Raw genomic sequence first — 27,219 nt, forward strand, 5'->3', positions numbered from 1 at the left:
TCCTGTCTGCCAACCAGTTCTCTATCCATGTCAATACATTAGCCCCAATACCATGTGTCTTAATTTTGCACACTAATCTCTTGTGTGGGACCTTGTCAAAAACCTTTTGAAAGTCCAAATACACCACAACCACTGGTTCTCCCTTATCCACTCTACAAGTTACATCCTCAAAAAGTTCTATAAGATTTATCAAGCATGATTTCCCTTTCATAAATCCATGTTGACTTGGACCGATCCTGTCACTGCTTTCCAAATGCACTGCTATTTCATCTTTAATAATTGATTCTAACATTTTCCCCACCATCGATGTCAGGCTAACCGGTCTATAATTCTCTGTTTTCTCTCTCCCTCCTTTTTAAAAACTTGGGGTTACATTAGCTCCCCTCCAATCCATAGGAACTGATCCAGAGTCCATGGAATATTGTCACCATGAAAACTGCTGTACCTTTATTGCATGCATCCCTAACTTCCTGTTTGATGCCATTCCCAACCTCACTACTACTGTTTGGTGGTCTGTACACAACTCCCACTAGTGTTTTCTGCCCTTTGGTGTTTCGCAGCTCCACCCATACCGATTAGAGTCATGGCTGATCTTCGACCTCAACTCCACTTTCCTGCTCCATCCCCATATCCCTCGATTCCCTTAATATCCACCTGTCCCCATTTATAGTGCAGGGCATTATGTGATAGTTCAATGGAAGGCAGTTTGACTCCAATCTTCGACCCTTCTTTGCTGAGGGCGTTGACCCAGCTCCAAGTGGCTCACTTAAGGCAGACTTTGTTGTAACTGCAGGGGCTGTCTCACCATCGATAGAGGGAGGGGGGGGGGGGCGGGAGCAGATTTGTGACCTGGCTGTGTAACCAATGCACACAAGCAACGCCGTGCACACAACAGTGTGGGTCACCCCGACCTGTGTGCGAACACCACCGCAGGTTGGGGCTATAAATAGAGCTGGAGCGCCGGGCCCGGGAACACCGTGGGCGGAGGTGCAGCGAGTGAGGGTACGGGGCCCAGAAGAGGCGAGGGCCCAGGGGCAGCACGGACCCAGCCCACACTGTGCGATATGTGCGCGTACTGGGTCCGTGCAGCAGAGCTGGTCTCCAGTCGTCCTGGTTAACCCTCGCCGCTGGACCAAGACCTCGCTCTGTCAAGCCCGTGTGGTGGCTGGTGTGCAACGGTCACCCCACGTTAAAAAAATCCACCCACAAGTATCTTCAAATTGGAGTTCAGGATTGGAAGATCGGGTCCTTCATTGAAACATCTGTGAACTTGTGTAGCAAGTCATCCTCGTTCGAGGGACCTATGATGATGCACACAACGTCGGCGGGAACATCAATCAGCTCGGTTTCCCCGGGCGGCTTTGCAAGAGGTCCTCTTGGGCAGCAGCATTCCCGGGATAGGCCGAGGAGCAGGTCTCCGGAGTGGGTGGGGGGGGGGGGGGGGAGGCTGTGAATTGGAAACTGGGACTCCAGGAAACAAAATAACCTACAATACCAAATCACAAGCTGGAGATGTTTGAGCGACCGAAAGCCTGGGAGTGGACTCGATGTTGACTGAAGGATAGGATGCAGTGGAGACTTGCTGGAAGGGTGATGTCAGGGTGGTTCAGGAGCGTTGAGTGCACCATTCCAGGACCCATGTTGTGATCCCCAGTGTTTCTATCAGAAGGTTTTCACGATTATGACGGAGACTGAGAAAGTTGACTCAAACAGTTCAATTCGTGAAGAAGCATTTCTGATTGGCCCGCGGGGTCATTGCATTATCAGGCGTCTGAAGGCAGTCTGGTTCGTGGAGAGAGAGCGGGGTTTGAGGCTGAGCATCAGGGAAAGGTTCCGATTCAAGGGCTGAGAATGTTTGGAGTGAAGAGAAACATAGAAACATAGAAACATAGAAAATAGGTGCAGGAGTAGGCCATTCGGCCCTTCGAGCCTGCACCACCATTCAATAAGATCATGGCTGATCATTCACCTCAGTACCCCTTTCCTGCTTTCTCTCCATACCCCTTGATCCCTTTAGCCGTAAGGGCCACATCTAACGAATATATCTAACGAACTGGCCTCAACAACTTTCTGTGGTAGAGAATTCCACAGGTTAACAACTCTCTGAGTGAAGAAGTTTCCCCTCATCTCAGTCCTAAATGGCCTACCCCTTATCCTTAGACTGTGTCCCCTGGTTCTGGACTTCCCCAACATCGGGAACATTCTTCCTGCATCTAACCTGTCCAGTCCCGTCAGAATTTTATATGTTTCTATGAGATTCCCTCTCATTCTTTTAAATTCCAGTGAATATAAACCTAATCGATCCAGTCTTTCTTCATATATCAGTCCTGCCATCCTGGGAATCAGTCTGGTGAACCTTCGCTGCACTCCCTCTATAGCAAGAACGTCCTTCCTCAGATTAGGAGACCAAAACTGAACACAATATTCCAGGTGAGGCCTCACCAAGGCCCTGTACAACTGCAGTAAGACATCCCTGCTCCTATACTCAAATCCCCTCGCTATGGAGGCCAGCATACCATTTGCCTTCTTCACCGCCTGCTGTACCTGTATGCCAACTTTCAATGACTGATGACCCATGACCCCCAGGTCCCGTGCACCTCCCCTTTTCCTAATCTGTCAGAGAATCGGGTCGATCTGTTTGGCCCTCGGGGGCCTGGAGCTGTGGAATCATCCAGCGGGTAAAGGAGGCCAAGATCAATGGGCTCGGGTGACAATTTGGGGAGAGCTAGGATTGAGGGACATGGTGAGAAGGCGGGGCTTAATACCCTGCTCGTAAAACAAATGTCCTCACAAGTGGCGGCCGATGAGTCGAAGACTTACCAATGGCACCAGCCCTCCTTCAGTCATGATCTTCCTAATCTTATTGCCTCGCTCAGTCTCGTTACTGATCTCTTTCCGCAGGAGGTTCCCGGTCGACAGATGTGTGAAGCCATATTTCTCCATCATCTTCACACATTGGCTTCCTTTTCCAGACCCAGGGCCCCCTGAAAATCACAAAGGGTTGGGGTTCACAGGAAGCCATGGAATATCGTTAGCAGTTTATTTCTTGACAAACTTTTCCCTCATTTCCGTGAACGTGGTATATACAACAACAGCGGCTTGTATTTATATAGCGCCTTTAAACGTAGTAAAACATCCCAGGGCGCTTCACAGGAACGATTATCAGACAAAGATTTGACACCGAGCCACATAAGGAGATGTTGGCGACAGATGACCAAAGGCTTGGTCCAAGAGGTTGGTTTTGAGGAGCGTCTTGAAGGAAGGGAAAGGAGTAGAGACACGAAGAGGTTTCGGGAAGGAATTCCAGAAGATGAAGGCATGGCCACCAATGGTGGAGCGGTTTGGAGGAGCGCAGAGCTCTCTGGGGGTGGTGGGGCTGGAGGAGGTTACAGAGATAGAGAGAGGTGTGGTCATGGAAGGATTTGAAAACAAGGATGAGAATTTTGAAATCGAGGCGTTGCAGGAGCCAGTGTAGGTCAGCGAGCATGGGGGTGGGGGGCGATGGGCCTTGCTGCAAGTTGGGACACGGGCAGCCGAGACCAGTAGTGTGTGCTGGAGGAGCGTTGCCAAAGAGCACACAGCTCTCTTGTTCCAGTCTCGGTGTAATAGAGCAGAGAAGGAGGCCATTGGGCCCATCGAGCCTGTGCTGGCTCTGTGACAGAGCGATCCGATCAGTCCCACTCCCCCCGCTCGTTCCCATAGCCCTGAAAATTGATCCTTTTCAACTATTTATTCAATTCCATTTGAAAGTTACTGTTGAATCTGCTCCCACCGCCCTTTCAGGCAGTGCGTTCCCGATCACAACTCGCTGCGTAAAAACATTCTCATCGTTCCTCTGGTTCTTTTGCCGATTATCTTAAAACCGTGTCCCTCTGGTTACCGACCCTTGCCACTGGAAACAATTTCTCCTTATTTACTCCACCAAAACCCTTCTATTAAATCACCCCTTAACCATCTCTGCTCTAAGGAGAACAAAGCCAGGTTTTGATTATTTTAATTTATGAATGTCTAACAATAATCAACCTTTGCACTAGATTCCGGAGAAAGCTGGAGGATGTATTTTACTCACCAATTACGAAGATAATTTTGGTGACTTTCAGTTTTTCTGTAAAACAAACATTTTGAATTTCACGGTTAAAACGTTTTCTTAAGTTGAAGTGTCTGCACTCATTGCGTGTCCTTACTCTCAGCCCAGGGCGAATTACAGGGAGGACCTGCTGTTGGCCCCGGACAGCAGCACTGGCTGGGCATGTCCAATGGATACACACCCACACTCCTCATACACACTCATTACTCGAAGGGTGGACTAAAGACACAAGACCGGTGAATGGAGACTGCCTGTTCGGAGGAAGACCGCAAGGGTAACATGGCCAGTCCTTGGGGAACAGCAAAGTGCAGTGGCTGGAAACAGCGACTGTGAGCACTGCCAGGCAGCCAAGTGCTTTCAGCTTCTCTCTGCTGCACTTCACAAGGCACGGACTCGGGTCAGCCGTGGCTCAGCGGGGAGACAGACTCTCGCCTCGGAGTCAGAGGGTCATGGGTTCAAGTTCCACTCCAGGAACTTGTACTCATAAATCTAGGCTGACACTGCAGTGCAGTACTGAGGGAGCGCCGCACTGTCGGAGGGGCAGTACTGAGGGAGCGCCGCACTGTCGGAGGGGCAGTACTGAGGGAGCGCCGCACTGTTGGAGGGACAGTACTGAGGGAGTGCCGCACTGTCGGAGGGGCAGTACTGAGGGAGCGCCGCACTGTCGGAGGGACAGTACTGAGGGAGCGCCGCACTGTCGGAGGGGCAGTACTGAGGGAGCGCCGCACTGTTGGAGTGGCAGTACTGAGGGAGCGCCGCACTGTCGGAGGGACAGTACTGAGGGAGCGCCGCACTGTTGGAGGGGCAGTACTGAGGGAGCGCCGCACTGTTGGAGGGGCAGTACTGAGGGAGCGCCGCACTGTCGGAGGAACAGTACTGAGGGAGCGCCGCACTGTCGGAGGGGCAGTACTGAGGGAGCGCCGCACTGTCGGAGGGGCAGTACTGAGGGAGCGCCGCACTGTCGGAGGAGTAGTACTGAGGGAGTGCCGCACTGTCGGAGGGGCGGTACTGAGGGAGCACACACTGTCGGAGGGGTGATATTGAGGGAGCTCTGCACTGTCGGAGAAGTAGTACTGAGGGAGTGCCGCACTGTCGGAGGGGCAGTACTGGGGGAGTGGCGCACTGTTGGAGGGGCCGTCTTTCGGATGAAACGTTAAACTGAGGCCTCGTCTGCTCTCTCAGGTGGACGTAAAAGGTCCCGCAGCACTATTCAAAGAGGAACAGGGGAGTTCTGCCCGGTGTCCTGAGGCCAATATTTATCCCTCAGTCAACATCACTAAAACAGATTATCTGGTTATTATCACAATGCTGTTTGTGGGAGCTTGCTGTGCACAAATTGGCTGCCGCATTTCCCACATTACAGCAGTGACTACACTCCAAAAATTCCAAAGATTCACCACCCTCTGAGTGAAGAAATATCTCCTCATCTCAGTCCTAAATGGCCGACCCCTTACCCTGAGACTGTGCCCCCTGGTTCTAGACTCCCCAGCCCAGGAAAACATAACAATAACTTTTATTTATATAGCGCCTTTAACGTGGTAAAACGTCCCAAGGTGTTTCACAACAATGTTACAGACAAACAGATAAATTTGACACCGAGCCACAGAAGAAATTAGCGCAGGTGATCAAAAGCTTGTTTAAAGAGGGAAGTTTTAAGGAGCGTCATAATGGAGGAAAGAGAGGTAGAGAGGCGGAGAGGTTTAGGGAGGGAGTTCCAGAGCTTGGGGCCCAGGCAACAGAAGGCACGGCCACCGATGGTTGAGTGATTATAATCAGGGATGCTCAGGAGGGCAGAATTAGAGAAGCGCAGACATCTTGGGGGGTTGTGAGGCTGAAAAAGGTTCCTCCCTGCATCTACCCCTTGAAGCCCTGTAAGAATTGTGTATGTTTCAATGGGATCACCTCTCATTCTTCTAAACGCTAGAGAATATAGGCCTAGTCTGCTCAATCTCTCCTCATAGGACAATCCCCCCATCCCAGGAATCAGTCTTTAGATCACCCCTTAATCTTCTCCACTCAAGGGAACACAGCCCAGTCCAAGCGACCTGTCCTCGGGATTTAACCCTTGTAGCCCCAGTCTCATTCTGGAGAATCTACGCTGCCCCCCTCCCAGGTTGATAGATCCTCCCTGGGGTGTGGGGCCCAGGACTGAGCGCAGCTACACCAGACGGGGTCTGACCCGGGCTCCGTACAGCTGAAGGACTTTTGCATCCAAACCCCTTTCAGACACAGCCCAACATTTCATGACCCTGTCCGATTATTCTTTGTATCTGTGGACTAACTTTTAGCGGCTGGTATACGTGGACTCTCCAATCGAGCTGCTCCCCCACCGTTCACACTCGGTCACCGTTATGTTGCAGAGAAGTTGCAGAAACCCAAACAGGGCTTCTTTGCCCATTGCTCCATGGGACCTTAACCTTGCGTTGTATAACCTTGCAGATTCTCTATTTTCTCTTTTTTTCCCAGCAATTTGGTATTTCCGACGAATTGTTTGCTGATTATTTCCGAGCTTGGCAATGGAATCCTGTGTCCACATTGAGTAGATCGGATGTCGCCCAATTAAACCTCGTCCTGATCTCCCTCAGCAAGTCCATACTTTCTCCTGAACCTTCCCTCCATTGCCCACACCAGCCTACCACCTCTCTCTGATCACAATCGCTAATCTATTACCAACGTGCTCTCATCATCATAGGCAGTCCCTCAGAATCGAAGAACATAAGAAAGAGGAGCAGGAGTCGGCCATACGGCCCCTCGAGCCTGCTCCGCCATTTAATACGATCATGGCTGATCTAATCATGGACTCAGCTCCACTTCCCCGCCTGCTTCCCATAACCCCTTATTCCCTTATTGTTTAAGAAACTGTTTATTTCTGTCTTAAATTTATTCAATGTTCCAGCTTCCACAGTTCTCTGAGGCAGCGAATTCCACAGATTTACAACCCTCTGGGAGAAGAAATTTCTCCTCATCTCAGTTTTAAATGGGCGGCCCCTTATTCTAAGACCATGCCCTCTAGTTCTAGTCTCCCCCATCAGTGGAAACATCCTCTCTGCATCCACCTTGTCAAACCCCCTCATAATCTTACACGTTTCGATAAGATCACCTCTCATTCTTCTGAATTCCAATGAGTAGAGGCTCAACTTACTCAACCTTTCCTCATAAGTCAACCCCTTCATCTCCGGAATCAACCTAATGAACCTTCTCTGAACTGCCTCCAAAGCAAGTATATCCTTTCGTAAATATGAAAACCAAAACTGCACGCAGTACTCCAGGTGTGGCCTCACCAATACCTTATATAGCTGTAGCAAGACTTCCCTGCTTTTATACTCCATCCCCTTTGCAATAAAGGCCAAGATTCTATTGGCCTTCCTGATCACTTGCTGTACCTGCATACTATCCTTTTGTGTTTCATGCAGGTCCCGCTGTACTGCAGCACTTTGCAATCTTTTTCCATTTAAATAATAACTTGCTCTTTGATTTTTTTCTGCCAAAGTGCATGACCTCACACTTTCCGACATTATACTCCATCTGCCCACTCACTTAGCCTGTCTATGTCCTTTTGCAGATTTTTTGTGTCCTCCTCACACATTGCTTTTCCTCCCATCTTTGTATCGTCAGCAAACTTGGCTACGTTACACTCAGTCCCTTCTTCCAAGTCGTTAATCTAGATTGTAAATAGTTGGGGTCCCAGCACTGATTTCTGTGGCACCTCACTAGTTACTGGTTGCCAACCAGAGAATGAACAATTTATCCCAACTCTCTGTTTTCTGTTAGTTAGCCAATCCTCTATCCATGCTAATATATTACCTCCAACCCTGTGAACTTTTATCTTGTGCAGTAACCTTTTATGTGGCACCTTGTCAAATGGCTTCTGGAAGTCCAAATACACCACATCCACTTGATTCCACTCTAAAAATGAGTTCTTAAGTGACTGAACAGTCCAATACGAGAGCCACAGTCCCTGTCACAGGTGGGACAGACAGTGGTTGAGGGAAATGGAGGGTGGGACTGGTTTGCCGCACGCTCCTTCCGCTGCCTGCGCTTGGTTTCTGCATGCTCTTGGCGATGAGACTCGAGGTGCTCAGCGCCCTCCCGGATGCACTTCCTCCACTTAGGGCGACCTTTGGCCAGGGACTCCCAGGTGTCAGTGGGGGTGTTGCACTTTATCAGGGAGGCTTTGAGGGTGTCCTAGAAACGTTTCCTCTGCTCAGCTTTGGCTCGCTTGCCGTGAAGAAGTTCAGAGTAGAGCGCTTGCTTTGGGAGTCTTACGTCGGGCATGCGGACAATGTGGCCTGCCCAGCGGAGCTGGTCGAGCGTGGTCAGTGCTTCGATGCTGGGGATGTTGGCCTGGTTGAGGACGCTAATGTTTGTACGTCTGTCCTCCCAGGGGATTTGCAGGATCTTGTGGAGACATCGTTGGTGGTATTTCTCCAATTATTTGAGGTGTCCACTGTGGTCAACGTGCTCTAAGCTGTGGGTCATGTGGGCTGACACCCCTCAGAAGCTGGTGTTGCTTATCATCTGTGCAGCCTATCCGGGGGGGACAGGGGCCGGGGGGCCGGGGGTGGGGGGGGGGGGGGAGAGAGGATCCTTCCTCACCCGTCTTGGGTCTGGGTTTGGGCACTGGGGTAAAAGACTTGTGTCCTAATGCCATGGAGCAGCCAATCCCTCTCTATACTCCCCCCCCCCCACCCAATCCCTCTCTATACTCCCCCCCCGCCCCACCCAATCCCTCTCTATACTCTCCCCCTCCACCCAATCCCTCTCTATACTCTACCCCCCTGCCCAATTCCTCTCTATACACCTCACCCCTCTCTCTAATCCTCAAGCTAAGATTTCTGTTGTGGAGAGAGCAGTGGTCCCAGTGCCCTGTGTTCCGGCTCACTCCAGTCCAGGTTAATCTCCCGATGATTGAGTTAGTCTAAGATCACTTTGCCATGATATTCTGCATGTCGCATCGATTTAATTCGCCAGAAATGATTAACCTTGCTCTCAGGAGCAGCCCCCAACGATAACTGGGCAGCAGTACCCAACCAGGAAAGCTGAGTTCGCGACACCAGTAACTCAAGATCATTGTTACAACATTTTATCACCCTGGAGCACAGCGCTCCACAAGTTTTGTTTTATGGGATGTTTTGGTTCTGGGTGGATTTAAAGTTTAAATCCCTCACCCCAGGCTCATGGGGCGGAATGGCCTCCTGCTGTTCCCACGCTCCCGTGCTGATACCCCCGACAGATCTTCGGTGATTTGATTTAGGATTTTACCCCTTCAATGAGGCAACAGCGAGCCGAACAGCCCTGTCCCAACCCCGAGACTCATGGAATTCAGAAATGGCGCCAATCAACGAGTGAGAAGTTTTGAGCGTGAGTCCACTGGTGTTGCCCGGGCTCGAGGGGCTGGATTCCTGGGGCCCGTGGACACTCATTCCCCCACTGGGCTCGGCTGGGACACCCACCCGTCTGCCCACTGCATGCTCTCACGGCACGGCATCTTTCATTGGGATCCGTTTCATTCCCTTTTAATCACAACAACAACTTGTATTTATATAGCGTCTTTAACGTAGTGAAACGTCCCGAGTCACTTCACAGGAGCGTTATAAGACAAAACAGATACATCTGACACCTGTACTGTGCGAGCACGCTCACAGGTTGGGAGGGCTGTTGCATTGTGAGTGGCTTAGCCAGTCATGTAATGTGCACAAGACTCAATAAAACCCCGGCCAGTTGGGTTCGGGGGATCCACGATGGTTGTGAGCCTGGTGGATGAACTGGTAATGTGTAGTGTGATGAAACCTTTGGTAATAAACTAGTTCTTAATAGCTATGTGTTGCTATGAATTCTTCAGCAAAAGAGCCCATGAAGCAAATACATTACAACACTGAACGCATAAGGAGATATTAGCTCAGGTGACCAAAAGCTTGGTCAAAGAGGTAGGTTTAAAGGAGGAGAGAGGTTTAGGGAAGGAGTTCCAGAGCTTGGGGCCCAGGCAACAGAAGGCACGGCCACCGATGGTGGAGCGATTATAATCAGGGATGCTCAAGGGCAGAATTAGAGGAGCGCAGACATCTCGGCGGGGTTGGGGGGGGGGAGGCTGGGGTGGGGGGGGGGGGGTTTCAAGGATCAACCAGGAATTGCAGTGTTATATCGGCAATGAGAACTTTCATCCATTCCCGTCTCATAGTCCCGTTGGAGAAGCTGGGTTTCCGACAGTGAGCGTTACGGGACACCAGTGTAGCCGGGAGATTGGGTTTGGGTTTTGGGGGCAAGGAAAGATTTGCTTTTTCCAGAATTACCTTTCACTTCATCACAAATCTGTACAGAGTCCCCGCTCTTACAGTTCCCCATTCCACTCTCCACTCTCCACTCTCCTGTCTCGTGTTCGGGCTCCTCCTGTCCTCCTGTCCCCAGTGAGCACGAACTCTGTTGCCTGTCTTTCTCCTTGTTTCTTTACTGGTCACCCAGCCATTGTGACTTAACAGTGGGATCCTGGGTGACACCCCCCCCCCACCCCTTGCATGTGGGCTGTACATTGGCTGCACCACACCCAGGCACTGGGCCACTCAAACTCGTTTGGCTGGAAAACTGGGAAGAGCGTATCGCCAAAGTGAAGCAAAAACTGGGATGGTGGAAGCTGTGCTCCCTCTCCATGGCAGGAAAGAACCTGGTCATCAGGAGTGAGGTGCTCTCGGGGTTGCTGCACGTGGCACAGGTCTGGCCCATCCCTCGCTCCTGTGCCGCGGCAGTCACCCGGGCCGTCTTCCACTTTGTCTGGAGGTCCAAAATGCACCGTGTCCACAGAGACACGATGTACAAATCTCTGGACAGTGGAGGAAAGGATGTTCCGAACGTGGCCCTCATCCTGAGAGCCACCTTTGTGTGCGGCTGCATCAAGCTGTGCACAGACCCCCGGTACGCAAACACCAAGTGTCACTACGTGCTGAGGTTCTACCTGTCCCCGGTGTTGCGAAGGATGGGTCTGGCCACGCTGCCGTGAAATGCCCCCACCAGTTGGACCATGCCTGTCCGCCTGTCCTTCGTGGAAAAGTTTTTCACAAAAAACCCGTTTGACCACAAGGCCATAAAACAGTGGTCAGCACGTAAGGTCCTGGACGCCCTACGAAAGAAGGAGAGGGTGGACCCTGTCGGGTGGTTCCCCGAGCAGACTGTCGAACTCATTTGGCAGAACGTCTCATCGCCAGAGCTTTCACACAAGCACCAAGACGTAGCTTGGTTGGCGGTGAGGAGGGCCCTACCCGTCAGAGCGTTCAGGCACAGCCGGCGTCTCAGCAGCACGGCACGGTGCCCCCGAGTCGGCTGCGGGGTGGACGAGACTGTCACTCATCTCCTTCAGGATTGCCCCTTCGCAAGGCAGGTCTGGAAAGAGATGCAGTGGTTGCTGTCGAGGTTCATCCCGAGCAGCTCCGTAACACAGGACTCTGTGCTCTAGGGGCTGTTCCCAGGGACACACACCGAGACAGACATCACCTGCTGCTGGAGGGCCATCAACTCGGTCAAAGACGCTCTTTGGTCTTGCCGAAACTTGCTGGTCTTCCAGAGCAAGGAGATGTCCACGTCTGCGTGTTGCAGACTGGCGCAATCCAAGATCCAGGATTACGTGCTGAGGGACACACTAAAAATTGGTGCAGTCGCCGCAAAGGCACGGTGGGGAAGGGCCACAGTTTAAAGCCCTTCCGCCACGGTAAACCCAGGGGCTGGAATCAGACCCCCCTCGGGCTGCACTTGTAAACCTTTTGTATACATAGAGCACCATGTACTGAAACACACCTGTGTTGTACCAAGTATAATGAAAGTCTCTGCACTGTTTAGTAACTTGTAAAGAAATGTAAATGTATCCCCATCCGGTCTGTGTACTGCTTCCATCTGCATCGTGCTACATGTAACGTGATTGGTGATCGGTATTGAAATGTATCCTGGAATATAATATAAACCTGTTCTTATCTGCTCCATGTAATACCCTTATCTGCACAGTACTACATGTAACGTGATTTACGGATTGTGCTATGAAATGCGTGCTAGTGCGTTGTATGAACTGTACGAATTGTGTGGAACTGCTGACCGCAAGGTACTGAGCTATTTTCCAATATATTGTGAAAATTTTATATGAATAATGTATATTTTTGAAAAAAAGAGTACACAGGCTGGGCCAAAGGGCAGCCCAGTCACTGTAGTCTGGACAAAGCCTCACACTACCGGGACTGTCTGATGAGTCACAGGCAAAGCATCGTACCATCGACACCGCCTGCCACCACCAATTTAACCTTGTATTGTTCCCCTGTCTGTCTCTATTATTAGGATGCAGTTATTTGCATTGTCTTTTGGCTGATTGGCTCTCCATTATCACATGACCTGATTGCCGATTGGCTCTCCATTATCACATGACCTGATTGCCGATTGGCTCTCCATTATCACATGACCTGATTGCCGATTGGCTCTCCATTATCACATGACCCGATTGCCGATTGGCTCGCCATTATCACATGACTTGATTGCTGATTGGTCCCCGTGGAGGATAAGCCGCACCCAGAAGTTACTCTGGAACGTGTAACTGGAATTGCCCAGCTCAAGTTCAGAGTGACTTTGCAAAGAGTAATTGGAACCATTCTGACTTCAGAACTTCCCTGCAAGCAGTCAGAGGATAGAACTCCACAAACCCAGCAAAAGTCACCCAAGTCCCCTCCCCCAGCCCAAGTTAATCTCCCCCTCCCCCCCCCCCCAGCCCACGGTGGCCATTCCTCCTCTGAGTCTCCCTCTTTTGTTCTTCCCGAATTCCAATTATGACGTGTTCCTCCTCACTGCGTCCTCACCATGTCGGACAGACATCACATAATCTTTGACTCGAGGTTCTGGCCCTCTATAAAGTGTGGAACTCCTCCCCTCCCCTGGCCCTTCCTTCCTTCTACTACTGACAGCCATTTAAACAAAACCAAGCTTGCCATCTCCTCATCCTCCTCTCCCGGTCCTGCCCTCCGAGGGCTCCCTGGGCTGTGGGACACTGGGCTCTGGGCCCTGGGCTGTGAGACCCTGGTTCTACATGGATCTTTCACCGAGGGTCCTCAGCCCAGGGTCCAGGGCCCAGGGTCCTTCTAGGCCGGGGGACTCTGGGCTGGGGGACCCTGAGCTGGGGGACCCTGAGCTGGGGGACCCTGGGCTGGGGAACCCTGGGCTGTGGGACCCCGGGCTGGGGGACTCTGGACTGTGGGACCCCGGGCTGGGAACCCTGGGCTGAGGGACCCTGGGCCGGGGGACTCTGGGCTGGGGGACCCTGGGCCGGGGGACTCTGGGCTGGGGGACCCTGGGCCGGGGGACCCTGGGCCGAGGGACCCTGGGCTGGGGGATTCTGGACTGTGGGACCCTGGGCTGAGGACCCTCGGTGAAGGATCCATGTAGAACCAATCGCCGTTGCACCAACCCAGCAAACTGCTCGGTCTTGCTGACATCATCTTAGAAACAGAAATTTACAGGGCAGAAGGAGGCCATTCCGGCCCATCGTGTCTGCGCCGGCCCTTGGTCAGCAGCCCTGAAGGTTACATATAAACCTACGAACAATGAACAATGACGGAAAGGCAAAGAGCACCCGGCCCAATCAGTCCGCCCCACACAAATGCGAGATTCCTTACACTGAAACATTCTAGACTCCATCCCAACTGGAGCCATGTGATCTCCTGGGAGAGGCAAAAACCAGATAAAAACCCAGGCCAATTTAGGGAAAAAGAAAATCTGGGAAAATTCCTCTCCGACCCCACCAAGGCGATCGACACTAGTCCAGGAGATCACCCTGGCCGTATTCTATTCCCTGCAGTACTTACCATTGTACCTGCTCCGACCAACAAAAGATCATCCAGTCTAATCCCAATTACCAGCTCTGGGTCCGTAACCCTGCAGGTTACTGAACTTTAAGTGCCCATCCAACCATCTCTTAAAAGTGATGAGGGTTTCCTCATCCACCACTCTTCCAGGCAGCGAGTTCCAGATCCCCACAACTCTCTGTGTAAAGAAGCCCCCCCACCACCTCAAATCCCCTCTAAACTTTCAACCAACCACCTTAAAACTATGCCCCCTCGTAATAGACCCCTCCACCAATGGAAATAGGCCCTTACTATCCACTATGTCCAGGCCCCTCAATATTTTGTACACTTCGATGAGGTCTCCTCTCAACCTCCTCTGTTCCAATGAGAACAAACCCAGCCGATCCAATCTGTCCTCATAACTAAGATTCTCCATTCCAGGCAGCATCCTGGTAAATCTCCTCTGCACCCTCTCTAGTGCAATCACGTCCTTCCTATAATACGGCGACCAGAACTGCACGCAGTACTCCAGCTGTGGCCTAACCAAAGTATTATACAATTTAAGCATAACCTCCCTGCTCTTATATTCTATGCCTCGGCCAATAAAGGCAAGCATTCCGTATGCCTTCTTAACCACCTTATCCACCTGGCTGGCTACTTTCAGGGATCTGTGGACAAGCACTCCCAGGTCCCTTTGTTCATCTACACTATAAAGTAGTCTACCCTTTCCTTGTTAGCCCTCCCAAAGTGCATCACCTCACACTTCTCTGAATTAAATTCCATTTGCCACTGCTCTGCCCACCTGACCAGTAGATTGATATCCTCCTGCAGCCCATGACTTTCCTCTTCATTATCAATCACACAGCCAATGTTAGTGTCGTCTGCAAACTTCTTAATCATACTCCCTATATTCAAATCTAAATCATTGATATATACCACAAAAAGCAAGGGACCCAGTACTGAGCCCTGCGGGACCCCACTGGAAACAGCCTTCCAGTTGAATGGTGATATCACAAAGTATTACCCCGCGGGTCCTGAAGGGGCAAATGATGATCTTGAAAGGCACAAGCCAGGAACATTGTGACATCAGAAAGACAAAGAATATTCCAACACCACAACAACAGGAACATTCCAGCTGTGGACGTCAGCAGCTGTGGAGGTCACTTCAGTACCACGAGGAGCAATGTAGCGAGAACCTTCAGCAGCTCTCGGTCCCTTCTTCCAAGTCGTTAATATAGATTGTATTGATATAGAATTTAGATAGCGCCTTTCACAACCTCAGCACGCCCCGAAGCACTTTGCAGCCAATGAAGTACTTTTGGAGCGCAGTCACTGTTGTAATGTGGGAAACACGGCAGCCAATTTGCGCACAGCAAGCTCCCACAACCAGCAATGTGATAATGACCAGATCATCTGTTTTTGTGATGTTGATTGAGGGCTAAATATTGGCCCCAGGACACCGGGGATAACTCCCCTGCTCCTCTTCAGTAGAGTATAAGTGGGATGTGTGATGGTCTGGGGAGGTGAAGAGTGCCATAGGTCCTGGAGTGTGAGGAGTCGGGATTTTAACAGGGTGAGGCTCCAGGAAGAGGAAAGCACACGAGGGCAGTGCATTCACCACAAGCACTTCACCTGAAGTTGCCTGGATTTAATAACTGCCCCTATATTGAGTGATTCTGGCTCCCTCCTTCCTTCAGACCAATCGACTCCCAGCCTCTCCACCCTGTCATGTATCTCACATTACTGTATATAACTGTATCCTACCATGCTATACATGACTGTAACTGGATATGACCTGTAACAATAAGCATACCTTACCACCAGGGGTGCACTTGCAGGAGACACTCTATACCTGTCCCACTGAGGTATGTATATAAAGGGCGGTCTCAGGCAAGTGCAGCACTGGAGAGCTGGAATTAAAGGTGCAGGTGTCTCGTATAAGTCAGTGCATTAGAGTCAGGACTTAACACACCCCCCTCCCCATTCCCAGCCCAGCAGCAGATAGCGCCAGCACTCACACTGAAAACCGATGGAAATTAAACCAGGGAACGATATAAAGGGTGGCATCGGCCCTTTCTAACTCTTTGGTTCTCTGGCACCATGACATTTTAGCTTTTTAATAAATTGCAGAGTGTTCAAATGCCTGCGAGCTTTGTGCTGAGTGCCCCTGGGTACTGCCCCCTGTGTCATCACTCAATTCACAGTGACTGGCACATCTTGCATCTAAAGCGGCATATTGTGTGGGGCCTTGAGCTGCCATTGGGTGAGCGGAGGGGTTAGTGCCAGAATCGGGGAGACAGAGGAGGCACAAAGGCTGGAGTATTTGATTTCAGCTCGCTCCCTGCTGTTCACTTTCATGAGTTCCCGAGAAGCCCTTTCTGACTCTCAGAGGCTCGCACACACACTGTGTCTGGCCCTTTATTGTTTAAGCTGGGGGCTGACTCTGTGCGACTTAGAGGTTAACCCGCCAAGGTCTCCCCAGGGGCAAGCAGAGAGCGGCATTTCTTTCATGATTGCTGCAGACCGATATAAAAGAAATACATGCAATTATAGATAACATATACAGCGCCTTTCATGGTCTCTGGGCGTCACAAAGCGCTTTAAAGCCAGTTAAATACTTTTGGAAGTGTAGTCGCTGTAATGTGGGATAGGCGGCGGCCAATGTGCCCAGCAAGATCCAATTGGGGTTGGTGTGAATGGGGGGAGGGGGGAAGGGGAAGGGGGGTGTGAGTGGGGAGGGGGGTGTGAGTGGAGAGGGGGGTGAGTGGGGAGGGGTTGAGTGAGGAGGGGGTGAGTGGGGAGGGGAGTGAGTGGGGGGGGGTTGTGAGTGAGGAGCGGTGAGTGGAGAGGGGGATGAACAGGGAGTGGGATGAGTAGGGAGGGGGGTGAGTGGGGAGGGGTGAGTGGGGAGGGGGGTGAGTGGGGAGGGGTGAGTGGGGAGGGTGATCAGTGGGGAGGGGGTGAGTGGGGAAGGGAGTGAGTGGGGAGGGGGTGAGTGGGGAGGTGGTGAGTGGGGAGGGGGGTGAGTGGGGAGGGGGTGAGTGGGGAAGGGGGTGAGTGGGGAGGGGGTGAGTGGGGAGGGGGTTGTGAGTGAGGTGAGGTGAGTGGGGAGGGAGGTGAGTGGGGAGGGGGTGAGTGGGGAGGGGGTGAGTGGGGAGGGGGTTGTGTGAGGAGGGGTGAGTGGGGAGGGGTGAGTGGTGAGGGGGTGAGTTGGGAGAGGGTTGTGTGAGGAGGGGTGAGTGGGGAGGGGGTGAGTGGGGAGGGGGTGAGTGGGGAGGGGGTGAGTGGGGAGGGGGTGATTGGGGAGGGGGTGAGTGGGGAAGGGATTGTGAGTGAGGAGGGGTGAGTGGTGAGGGGGGTGAACAGGGAGTGGGATGAGTGGGGAGGGGGTGAGTGGGGAGGGGGTGAGTGGGGAGGGGGTGAGTGGGGAAGGGGGTGAGTGGGGAGGGGGTGAGTGGGGAGGGGGTTGTGAGTGAGGTGAGGTGAGTGGGGAGGGAGGTGAGTGGGGAGGGGGTGAGTGGGGAGGGGGTGAGCGGGGAGGGGGTGAGTGGGGAGGGGGTGAGTGGGGAAGGGGGTGAGTGGGGAGGGGGTGAGTGGGGAGGGGGTTGTGAGTGAGGTGAGGTGAGTGGGGAGGGAGGTGAGTGGGGAGGGGGTGAGTGGGGAGGGGGTGAGCGGGGAGGGGGTGAGTGGGGAGGGGGTGAGTGGGGAGGGGGTGAGTGGGGAGGGGGTGAGCGGGGAGGGGGTGAGCGGGGAGGGGGTGAGTGGGGAGGGGGTGAGTGGGGAGGGGGTGAGTGGGGAGGGGGTGAGTGGGGAGGGGGTGAATGGGGAGGGGATGGGGGACCTTGACTGTGGCCCCATTCCCCTCCCGGCCCACCTTTCCTGTCCATTGAGGTCAATGGGCGATAAATCGGGAGGGTATAGAATGGGCGACTGATAACCGCCCAGTTACCCCGTCCTCCACAGTTACCCCCGGAGGGGCCCCGTCTCCCGGACTGAGTGACGGGGATGGTCAGTATTTGCTCCCTGTGCCCTGTATGACTGTCAGTGCAGAGTCCCGAGAACACTGACCTTGTAAGGGCTCCTCACCACAGACTCCATCTCCAACCTGTTCAACACACAGGGCAGCAAAGTACATCATTAATCAGCCCGACACAAACAGCTACAGCCCCAGCAAATCCACCGGCCACCACATTCAGCAACATCGTCAATTAGAATCATAGAGTGACAGGGTGCTGAAGGAGGCCATTGAGCCCATTGAGCTGCTAAAGGGCGATGGACACAGCCGTCTCCCACCCCACACCGTTTCTCCCTCCTCTTCTGAAGCCTGGTGTCTGGTTCCATGAGTGCCAGCAGCCCTCTGGTGCCCTGTGAGTCTTGGCATTGAGTGTCGGCAGGCTATTCGCCTACAGAGGCCTCACAGGTCAGAGGCTGGGTATTCTGCAGCGAGTGTCTCACCCCCTGACTCCCTTTCCACCATCTACAAGGCACAAGTCAGGATTGTGATGGAACTCTCCCCACTTGCCTGGAGGAGTACAGCTCCACCAACACTTGAAGCTCGACACCATCCAGGACAAAGCAGCCGCTTGATTGGCCTCCCATCCACCACCTTCACGCTCCCCCTCCCTCTCTCTCTCTCTCTCTCTCACGCTCCCTCTCTCTCTCACGCTCTCTCTCTCTCTCATGCTCTCTACCTCTCTCTCTCTCTCTCACGCTCCCCCTCTCTCTCACGCTCTCTCTCTCTCTCTCATGCTCTCTACCTCTCTCTCTCTCTCTCACGCTCCCCCTCTCTCTCTCTCTCTCTCTCTCATGCTCCCTCTCTCACGCTCTCTCTCTCGCTCTCTCTCTCTCTCTCTCTCTCTCATGCTCTCTCCCTCTCCCTCTCTCTCTCCCTCTCTACCTCTCCCTCTCTCTCTCACGCCCTCTCCCTCTCTCTCTCTCATGCTCTCTCCCTCTCCCTCTCTCTCTCCCTCTCTACCTCTCTCTCACTCTCACGCTCTCTCTCTCTCTCACACACACTCTCTCTCTCTCCCTCTCTCCCTCTCACGCTCCCTCTCTCTCTCTGGGACTCTCTCTCTCTCTCACACACACTCTCTCTCTCTCTCCCTCTCTCTCTCTCACGCTCCCTCTCGCTCTCTCTCTCACACACACTCTCTCTCTCTCTCTCCCTCTCTCACGCTCCCTCTCTCTCGTCATTGCGCTTTGTGTTTCTCCCTTTCCTCTTCTCACTCCATTTCTCTCTGCCTCTCACTCTCCCTTTCTTTTTATGACTCTCTCTCTCTTTTCTCTCTCTCTCTCTTGCTCTCTCTCTGTCTCTCTTTTTCTATCTCCCTTTCTTTTTCTGATCCTCTCTCTCTTTTCTTTCTCTCACTCTCACTCTCCCTTTTGTGTCATCTCACAGAGACGAAGACAATGAAAGTTTGAGGCGATCTGATTGGCAGAGGAAGCAGTTTCCATGGTGATGAGGAAGTGGGGTTGCCAACTCTGGTTGGACATATTCCTGGAGTTCTCATCACATGACCTGCCGCCCCACCCGGTCAAACAGCCCTTTCTCCCCCCATTTCCAATATTTTTTTTATAACTAATAAACAGAACTGTTCAAAGCAAATGAAAAAGGCACCATATTTTTAATTCCCCAGTGATTTATCTCCTAGCTGTTGCTCCCACATTGTCGCGGAGATTAATCCTGAATTGCTGGAGACTCCAGGCCAATCCTGGTGGAGTTGGAGACCCTACAGTTCGGGCCCTGAGAGAGCGGAGGCTTGACTCAGCGTAATCTCTTCCGACGGGTGCTGCGTCACACAGCATTTGGGCTGATAGTTTCCATGGAAACCCATCACTCCCGATGTTAGCATTCTAACGCTGCTGCTGTGAAATGGGCTACACACAGCAGGAATGTGCGCTGGGCTGTTAAAGGAGCCTGGTCCTGTGGGGCGTCTCACAGAACCGCTCAGTGAGGGGCTGGGACATGCTGTCAATTCCAGCCCCCTTCAATTGGTTCCCCCTCCGTGCGCTGGGCTCGGGAGAGATGGTCACCCGGGGCTCCGATCCCTGATCAGTGACCACCGCGGCGAGCTGGGTTTTGTGGTGCTGCCTCCCATAAGAAACAGGAGCAGGAGTCGGCCATTCGGCCCCTCGAGCCTGCTCCGCCATTCAATACGATCATGGCTGACCTTCGACCTCAACTCCACTTTCCCGCCCGATCCCCATATCCCTTGATTTCCCGAGACTCTAAAAACCTATCGCTCTCTGTCTTGAATATACTCGAAGACTGAGCCTCCACAGCCCTCTGGGGCAGAGAATTCCAAAGATTCACCACCCTTTGAGTGAAGAAATTTCTCCTCATCTCAGTCCTAAATGGCCGACCCCTTATCCTGAGACTGTGACCCCTGGTTCTAGACTCCCCAGCCCGGGGGAAACATCCTCCCTGCATCTACCCCGTCAATCCCTGTAAGAATGTTGTATGTTTCAATGAGATCACCTCATTCTTCTAAACTTCACAGAGTATAGGCCCAATCTACTCAATCTCTCCTCATAGGACAACCCTCTCACCCCAGGAATAGTTAGTGTCAGCCAACTCTCTGGGCTTCCCCGATAGCTCAGCTGGGTAAGAACGATCGTGTGGCCAAGACCCCAGAAGGGATGTCCCAGCGCTCCCAGGGCTCAGGGAATCCTGCTCCAGATCATAAGAAATAGGAGCAGGAGTCGGCCATTCGGCCCCTCGAGCCTGCTCCGCCATTCAATAAGACCATGGCTGATCTGATCAGGGACTCAGCTCCACTTCCCTGCCCGCTCCCCATAACCCTTCACTCTCTTATCGCCCAAAAATCTGTCTATCTCCACCTTAAATATATTCAATGACCCAGCCTCCACAGCTCTCTGGGGCAGAGAATTCCACAGACTTACAACCCTCTGAGAGAAGAAATTCCTCCTCATCTCAGTTTTAAATGGGCAGCCCCTTATTCTAAGACTATGCCCTCTAGTTCTAGTCTCCCCTATGAGTGGAAATATCCTCTCTGCATCCACCTTGTCGAGCCCCCTCGTAATCTTATATGTTTTGACAAGATCACCTCTCATTCTTCTGAACTCCAATGAGTACGTTTTCCAATCCGCTGGGACTGCCCCAGAATCCAGGGAATGTTGGTAGATTATAACCAATGCGTCCACTATCTCTGCAGCCACTTCTCTTAAGACCCTAGGATGTAAGCCATCAGGTCCAGGGGACTTGTCCGCCTTTAGTCCCATTATTTTACCGAGTACTACATCATTAGTGATAGTGTTTGTAATTAAATTCCTCCCTCCCTGTAGCCCCTTGATTGTCTATTATTATTGGGATGTTTTTAGTGTCTTCTACCGTGAAGACCGATACAAAATATTTGTTCAACGTCTCTGCCATTTCCCTGTTCCCCATTATTAATTCCCCAGTCTCATCCTCTAGGGGACCAACATTTACTTTAGACACACTTTTCCTTTTTATGTGCCTGTAGAAACTCTTACTATCAGTTTTTATATTCTATGCTGGTTTATTTTCATAATCCATCTTCCCTCTCTTTATAAATTCTTTGGTCGTTCTTTGCTGGCTTTTAAAAACTGCCCAATGAGCCCAACTGCTGTCGGGCAAGAGGGATTCGGGCTCAGCTGTGATGCCTTCCAGAGGCGAGTAGTCCGCTGCCCTCGGTGTGGCTCCTCGGGCTGGGAGTGGGGGAGGGGCATGTGGGAGGGAGGACGGCTGAGGTGGGCCAATAAGGAGACAGCTGTTACCTGCTCCTCCGTGTCTGAACTGGCATCAGCAATCAGGTGTGGATCGAGCTCACTGGGGCCTGAGTGGGAAGAGAGAAGGAGGAATTAGACAAGGCTTTCCCACACCTCCGCTGCCACAATATTCAACAAAACATTCCCTGAGGTTCGTCCCAAACTGCCTCCTGCCTGAAGTTCAAGCTGGCTGTAAACACGAGGCCGTCTAGACACGAGGCCGCGAGGCCGTCGAGACACGAGGCCGTCTAGACATGGTGCCGGTGAGCGTAGGTATTCAGGGTTTAAAGGGTTGACTCTGGGTCTGAGTTTTAACTTGGGTTACCTCCCGCCTGCATTGCTTTTAAAGAAAGACTTGGATTTCTGTAGCGCCTTCCACAACCACCGGACGCTTCAAAGCACTTTACAGCCAGTGAAGTACTTTTTGGAGAGTAGTCAGTGTTGTAATGTGGGAAACGCAGCAGCCAATTTGTGCACAGCAAGCTCCCACACACAGCATTGTGATAATGACCAGATAATGTGAGACGGCTGCACTGTCGGAGGGGAGGTACTGAGGGAGTGTTGCACTGTCGGAGGGGCAGTACTGAGGGAGCGTTGCACTGTCGGAGGGGAGGTACTGAGGGAGTGTTGCACTGTCGGAGGGGAGGTACTGAGGGAGTGTTGCACTGTCGGAGGGGCAGTACTGAGGGAGCGTTGCACTGTCGGAGGGGCAGTACTGAGGGAGTGTTGCACTGTCGGAGGGGCAGTACTGAGGGAGCACCGCACTGTCGGAGGGGCAGTACTGAGGGAGCGTTGCACTGTCAGAGGGGCAGTACTGAGGGAGTGCCGCACTGTCGGAGGGGCAGTGCTGAGGGAGCGTTGCACTGTCGGAGGGGCAGTACTGAGGGAGTGTTGCACTGTCGGAGGGGCAGTGCTGAGGGAGCGTTGCACTGTCGGAGGGGCAGTACTGAGGGAACGCTGCATGGGTGCGTGTTTCCCAGGGTGACTACACTCCATTGGCTGACGTGCTTCAGGAGGATGTGAACAGCGGGCGGTTTTTGTTTCCGGCAGACCATTCACAAACTTTAGTCGCTGCATCAACAGATTCTCCTCGTCTCCATTGGCTCGTTTGCCGATGGTCTGAAATCCGCGAGCTCTGGTCACGGACCCCAGGGTGGGAGCCAATCAGACAATTGTCAGCCGTCGATAGAAGAGCCAACCAGAAATTACAGCCTGGGGGCATCGGCCAGTGAATCGGGTCCCGTCTGGTCCCTGCTCCCCGTCTGGTCCCTGCTCCCCGTCTGGTCCCTGCTCCCTGTCTGGTCACTACTCCCCGTCTGGTCGCTGCTCCCCGTCTGGTCCCTACTCCCCATCTGGTCACTGCTCCCCGTCTGGTCCCTACTCCCCATCTGGTCACTACTCCCCGTCTGGTCCCTGCTCCCCGTCTGGTCCCTGCTCCCCGTCTGGTCCCAGCTCCCCGTCTGGTCACTACTCCCCGTCTGGACACTACTCCCCGTCTGGTCCCTGCTCCCCGTCTGGTCCCAGCTCCCCGTCTGGTCACTACTCCCCGTCTGGTCCCTGCTTCCCGTCTGGTCACTACTCCCCGTCTGGTCACTACTCCCCGTCTGGTCCCTGCTTCCCGTCTGGTCACTACTCCCCGTCTGGTCTCTGCTCCCCGTCTGGTCACTACTCCCCGTCTGGACACTACTCCCCGTCTGGTCCCTGCTCCCCGTCTGGTCCCAGCTCCCCGTCTGGTCACTACTCCCCGTCTGGTCCCTGCTCCCCGTCTGGTCACTGCTCCCCATCTGGTCATTACTCCCCGTCTGGTCATTACTCCCCGTCTGGTCACTACTCCCCGTCTGGTCCCTGCTTCCTGTCTGGTCACTACTCCCCGTCTGGTCCCTGCTCCCCGTCTGGTCCCTGCTTCCCGTCTGGTCACTACTCCCCGTCTGGTCACTACTCCCCGTCTGGTCACTACTCCCCGTCTGGTCCCTGCTTCCCGTCTGGTCACTGCTCCCCGTCTGGTCACTGCTCCCCGTCTGGTCCCTGCTTCCCGTCTGGTCCCTGCTCCCTGTCTGGTCACTACTCCCCGTCTGGTCACTACTCCCCGTCTGGTCACTGCTCCCCGTCTGGTCCCTGCTCCCCGTCTGGTCCCTGCTCACCGTCTGGTCACTACTCCCCGTCTGGTCCCTGCTCACCGTCTGGTCACTACTCCCTGTCTGGTCACTACTCCCCGTCTGGTCCCTGCTTCCCGTCTGGTCACTACTCCCCATCTGGTCACTGCTCCCCGTCTGGTCCCTGCTCCCCGTCTGGTCACTGTTCCCCGTCTGGTCCCTGCTCCCTGTCTGGTCACTGCTCCCCGTCTGGTCTCTGCTTCCCTTCTGGTCCCTGCTCCCCGTCTGGTCACTACTCCCCGTCTGGTCACTACTCCCCATCTGGTCACTACTCCCCGTCTGGTCACTGCTCCCCGTCTGGTCCCTGCTTCCTGTCTGGTCACTACTTCCCGTCTGCTCCCCGTCTGGTCACTACTCCCCGTCTGGTCACTACTCCCCGTCTGCTCCCCATCTGGTCCCTGCTCCCCATCTGGTCCCTGCTCCCCGTCTGGTCACTGCTCCCTGTCTGGTCACTGCTCCCTGTCTGGTCACTGCTCCCCGTCTGGTCTCTGCTCCCCGTCTGGTCACTGCTCCCCATCTGGTCACTACTCCCCGTCTGGTCCCTGCTCCCCGTCTGGTCTCTGCTCCCCGTCTGGTCACTGCTCCCCGTCTGGTCACTACTTCCCGTCTGCTCCCCGTCTGGTCACTACTCCCCGTCTGGTCACTGCTCCCCGTCTGGTCCCTGCTCCCCGTCTGGTCCCTGCTCCCCGTCTGGTCACTACTCCCCGTCTGGTCCCTGCTCCCCGTCTGGTCACTACTCCCCGTCTGGTCACTGCTCCCCGTCTGGTCTCTGCTCCCCGTCTGGTCACTACTCCCCGTCTGGTCTCTGCTCCCCGTCTGGTCCCTGCTCCCCGTCTGGTCACTACTCCCCGTCTGGTCCCTGCTCCCCGTCTGGTCACTGCCCCCCGTCTGGTCCCTGCTTCCCGTCTGGTCACTACTCCCCATCTGGTCCCTGCTTCCCGTCTGGTCACTGCTCCCCGTCTGGTCACTGCCCCCCGTCTGGTCACTACTCCCCGTCTGGTCACTACTCCCCGTCTGGTCAACGCTCCCCGTCTGGTCCCTGCTTCCCGTCTGGTCACTACTCCCCGTCTGGTCAATGCTCCCCGTCTGGTCAATGCTCCCCGTCTTGTCAATGCTCCCCGTCTGGTCACTGCCCCCCGTCTGGTCACTGCCCCCCGTCTGGTCAACGCTCCCCGTCTGGTCAACGCTCCCCGTCTGGTCCCTGCTTCCCGTCTGGTCACTACTCCCCGTCTGGTCAATGCTCCCCGTCTGGTCAATGCTCCCCGTCTGGTCAACGCTCCCCGTCTGGTCCCTGCTCCCTGTCTGGTCACTGCTCCCTGTCTGGTCACTACTCCCCGTCTGGTCACTGCTCCCCGTCTGGTCAACGCTCCCCGTCTGGTCAATGCTCCCTGTCTGCCCCAGTCGGCACGGTTTCCCGCTGGTACTCACCGGCTGCCGGCTGTTTGGTCGAGACGAGTCTCCCATCCACCGTCGCGCTGATGTCTCCGAACACCTCCTCCTCCCCCCTGTCTGCGTCAAACTGTGAGAGAGAAGACACACTGCGTCAGACACTCGCTCCTCCCAGTCCCCCGGGACAGCACACACAAATATCGGTGGGCCATCGGGCAGCACTACAACAAGGTGATCACGTACTGTGCTGTGGATCAACAACAGGAGGACAGACTTGCATTTATATAGCACCTTGCACAATCTCGGGATGTCCCAAAGCGCTTTACAGCCAATAAAGTGCTTTTGGAGTGTGGTCACTGTTATAATGTGGGAAACACGGCAGCCAATTTGCGCACAGCAAGCTCCCACACACAGCAATGTGATAATGACCCAGATAATCTGTTTTTATTTTAGTGATGTTGGTTGAGGGATAAATATTGGCACCAGGACACTGGGAGAACTCCCCTGTTCGTCTTCAAACTAGCGGCCGAGGGAATTTTTATATCCATCTGAGAGAGCAGACGGGGCCATTCTCCATTATTGTGACTTGTATTTTAGTATTTTTATGCAGTTGTTAACGTGCACTAATCTTTCATTCATGCAAAAGGAATGAGTCACAGTTTACGAAAACGTCTCATCCAAAAGACGGCACCTCCAACAGTGCAACACTTTCCTGCATATCCCTCGATGCCCTTAATATCCAAAAATCTATCGATCTCAGCCTTGAATATACTCAAAGACTGAGTATACAGCCCTCTGGGGCAGAGAATTCCAAAGATTCACCACCCAGGTGCAGGTGCAGCAGGTAATCAGGAAGGCGAATGGAATGTTGGCCTTCATTGCGAGAGGGATGGAGTACAAAAGCAGGGAGGTCCTGCTGCAACTGTACAGGGTATTGGTGAGGCCGCACCTGGAGTACTGTGTGCAGTTTTGGTCACCTTACTTAAGGAAGGATATACTAGCCTTGGAAGGGGTACAGAGACGATTCACTAGGCTGATTCCGGAGATGAGGGGGTTACCTTATGATGATAGATTGAGTAGACTGGGTCTTTACTCGTTGGAGTTCAGAAGGATGAGGGGTGATCTTATAGAAACATTTAAAATAATGAAAGGGATAGACAAGATAGAGGCAGAGAGGTTGTTTCCACTGGTCGGGGACACTAGAACTAGGGGCCACAGCCTCAAAATACGGGGGAGCCAATTTAAAACCGAGTTGAGAAGGAATTTCTTCTCCCAGAGGGTTGTGAATCTGTGGAATTCTCTGCCCAAGGAAGCAGTTGAGGCTAGCTCATTGAATGTATTCAAATCACAGAGAGATAGATTTTTAACCAATAAGGGAATTAAGGGTTACGGGGAGCGGGCGGGTAAGTGGAGCTGAGTCCACGGCCAGATCAGCCATGATCTTGTTGAATGGCGGAGCAGGCTCGAGGGGCTAGATGGCCTACTCCTGTTCCTAATTCTTATGTTCTTATGTTCTTATGTTCCTCTGAGTGAAGAAATTCCTCCTCATCTCAGCCCTAAATGGCCGACCCCTTATCCTGAGACTGTGACCCCTGGTTCTAGACTCCCCAGCCCAGGGGAAACACCCTCACTGCATCTGCTCTGTCAAGCCCTGTAAGAATGTTGTATGTTTCAATGAGATCCCCTCTCATTCTTCTAAACTCTAGAGAGTATCGGCCCAGTCTGCTCAATCTCTCCTCATCGGACAATCGCCCCATCCCAGGAATCAGTCTGGTGAACCTTCGCTGCACTCCCTCTCTGGCAACTATATCCTTCCTTAGGTAAGGAACTGTGCACAATTCTCCAGGTGTGGTCTTAGAGCAGAGAAGGTTAAGGGGAGATTTAATAGAGACATTCAAAATCATGAGTGGTTTTGCTATAGATGGGGAGAATCTGTTTCGAGTGGCGGGAGGATCAGTAACCAGTGGACACAGATTGAAGGTAATTGGCCAAGGAGCCAGAGGGGGAGATGTGGAGATATCTTGCACGCAGCGAGTTG

At 53.2% G+C, this 27,219-nt stretch overlaps 1 protein-coding gene across 1 annotated transcript in view; it reads right to left on the bottom strand.

Annotated features, from left to right (window-relative positions):
• The window catches only part of LOC139238007 (adenylate kinase isoenzyme 5-like), a 48,202-nt gene that overhangs the window by 14,447 nt on the left and 6,536 nt on the right, over positions 1 to 27,219 (bottom strand). Inside the window, exons 6-10 of the mRNA XM_070867405.1 lie at positions 25,221 to 25,311; positions 21,649 to 21,707; positions 17,959 to 17,995; positions 4,070 to 4,105; positions 2,821 to 2,984 (exon numbers count right to left, since the gene is read on the bottom strand). Of these exons, the coding sequence (XP_070723506.1) occupies positions 2,821 to 2,984; positions 4,070 to 4,105; positions 17,959 to 17,995; positions 21,649 to 21,707; positions 25,221 to 25,311 (387 nt within the window). The remainder of the gene's footprint in view (positions 1 to 2,820; positions 2,985 to 4,069; positions 4,106 to 17,958; positions 17,996 to 21,648; positions 21,708 to 25,220; positions 25,312 to 27,219) is intronic.

This window comes from Pristiophorus japonicus, chromosome 24, assembly GCF_044704955.1.
Source record: "Pristiophorus japonicus isolate sPriJap1 chromosome 24, sPriJap1.hap1, whole genome shotgun sequence".
Taxonomy (NCBI): Eukaryota; Metazoa; Chordata; class Chondrichthyes; family Pristiophoridae; genus Pristiophorus; species Pristiophorus japonicus.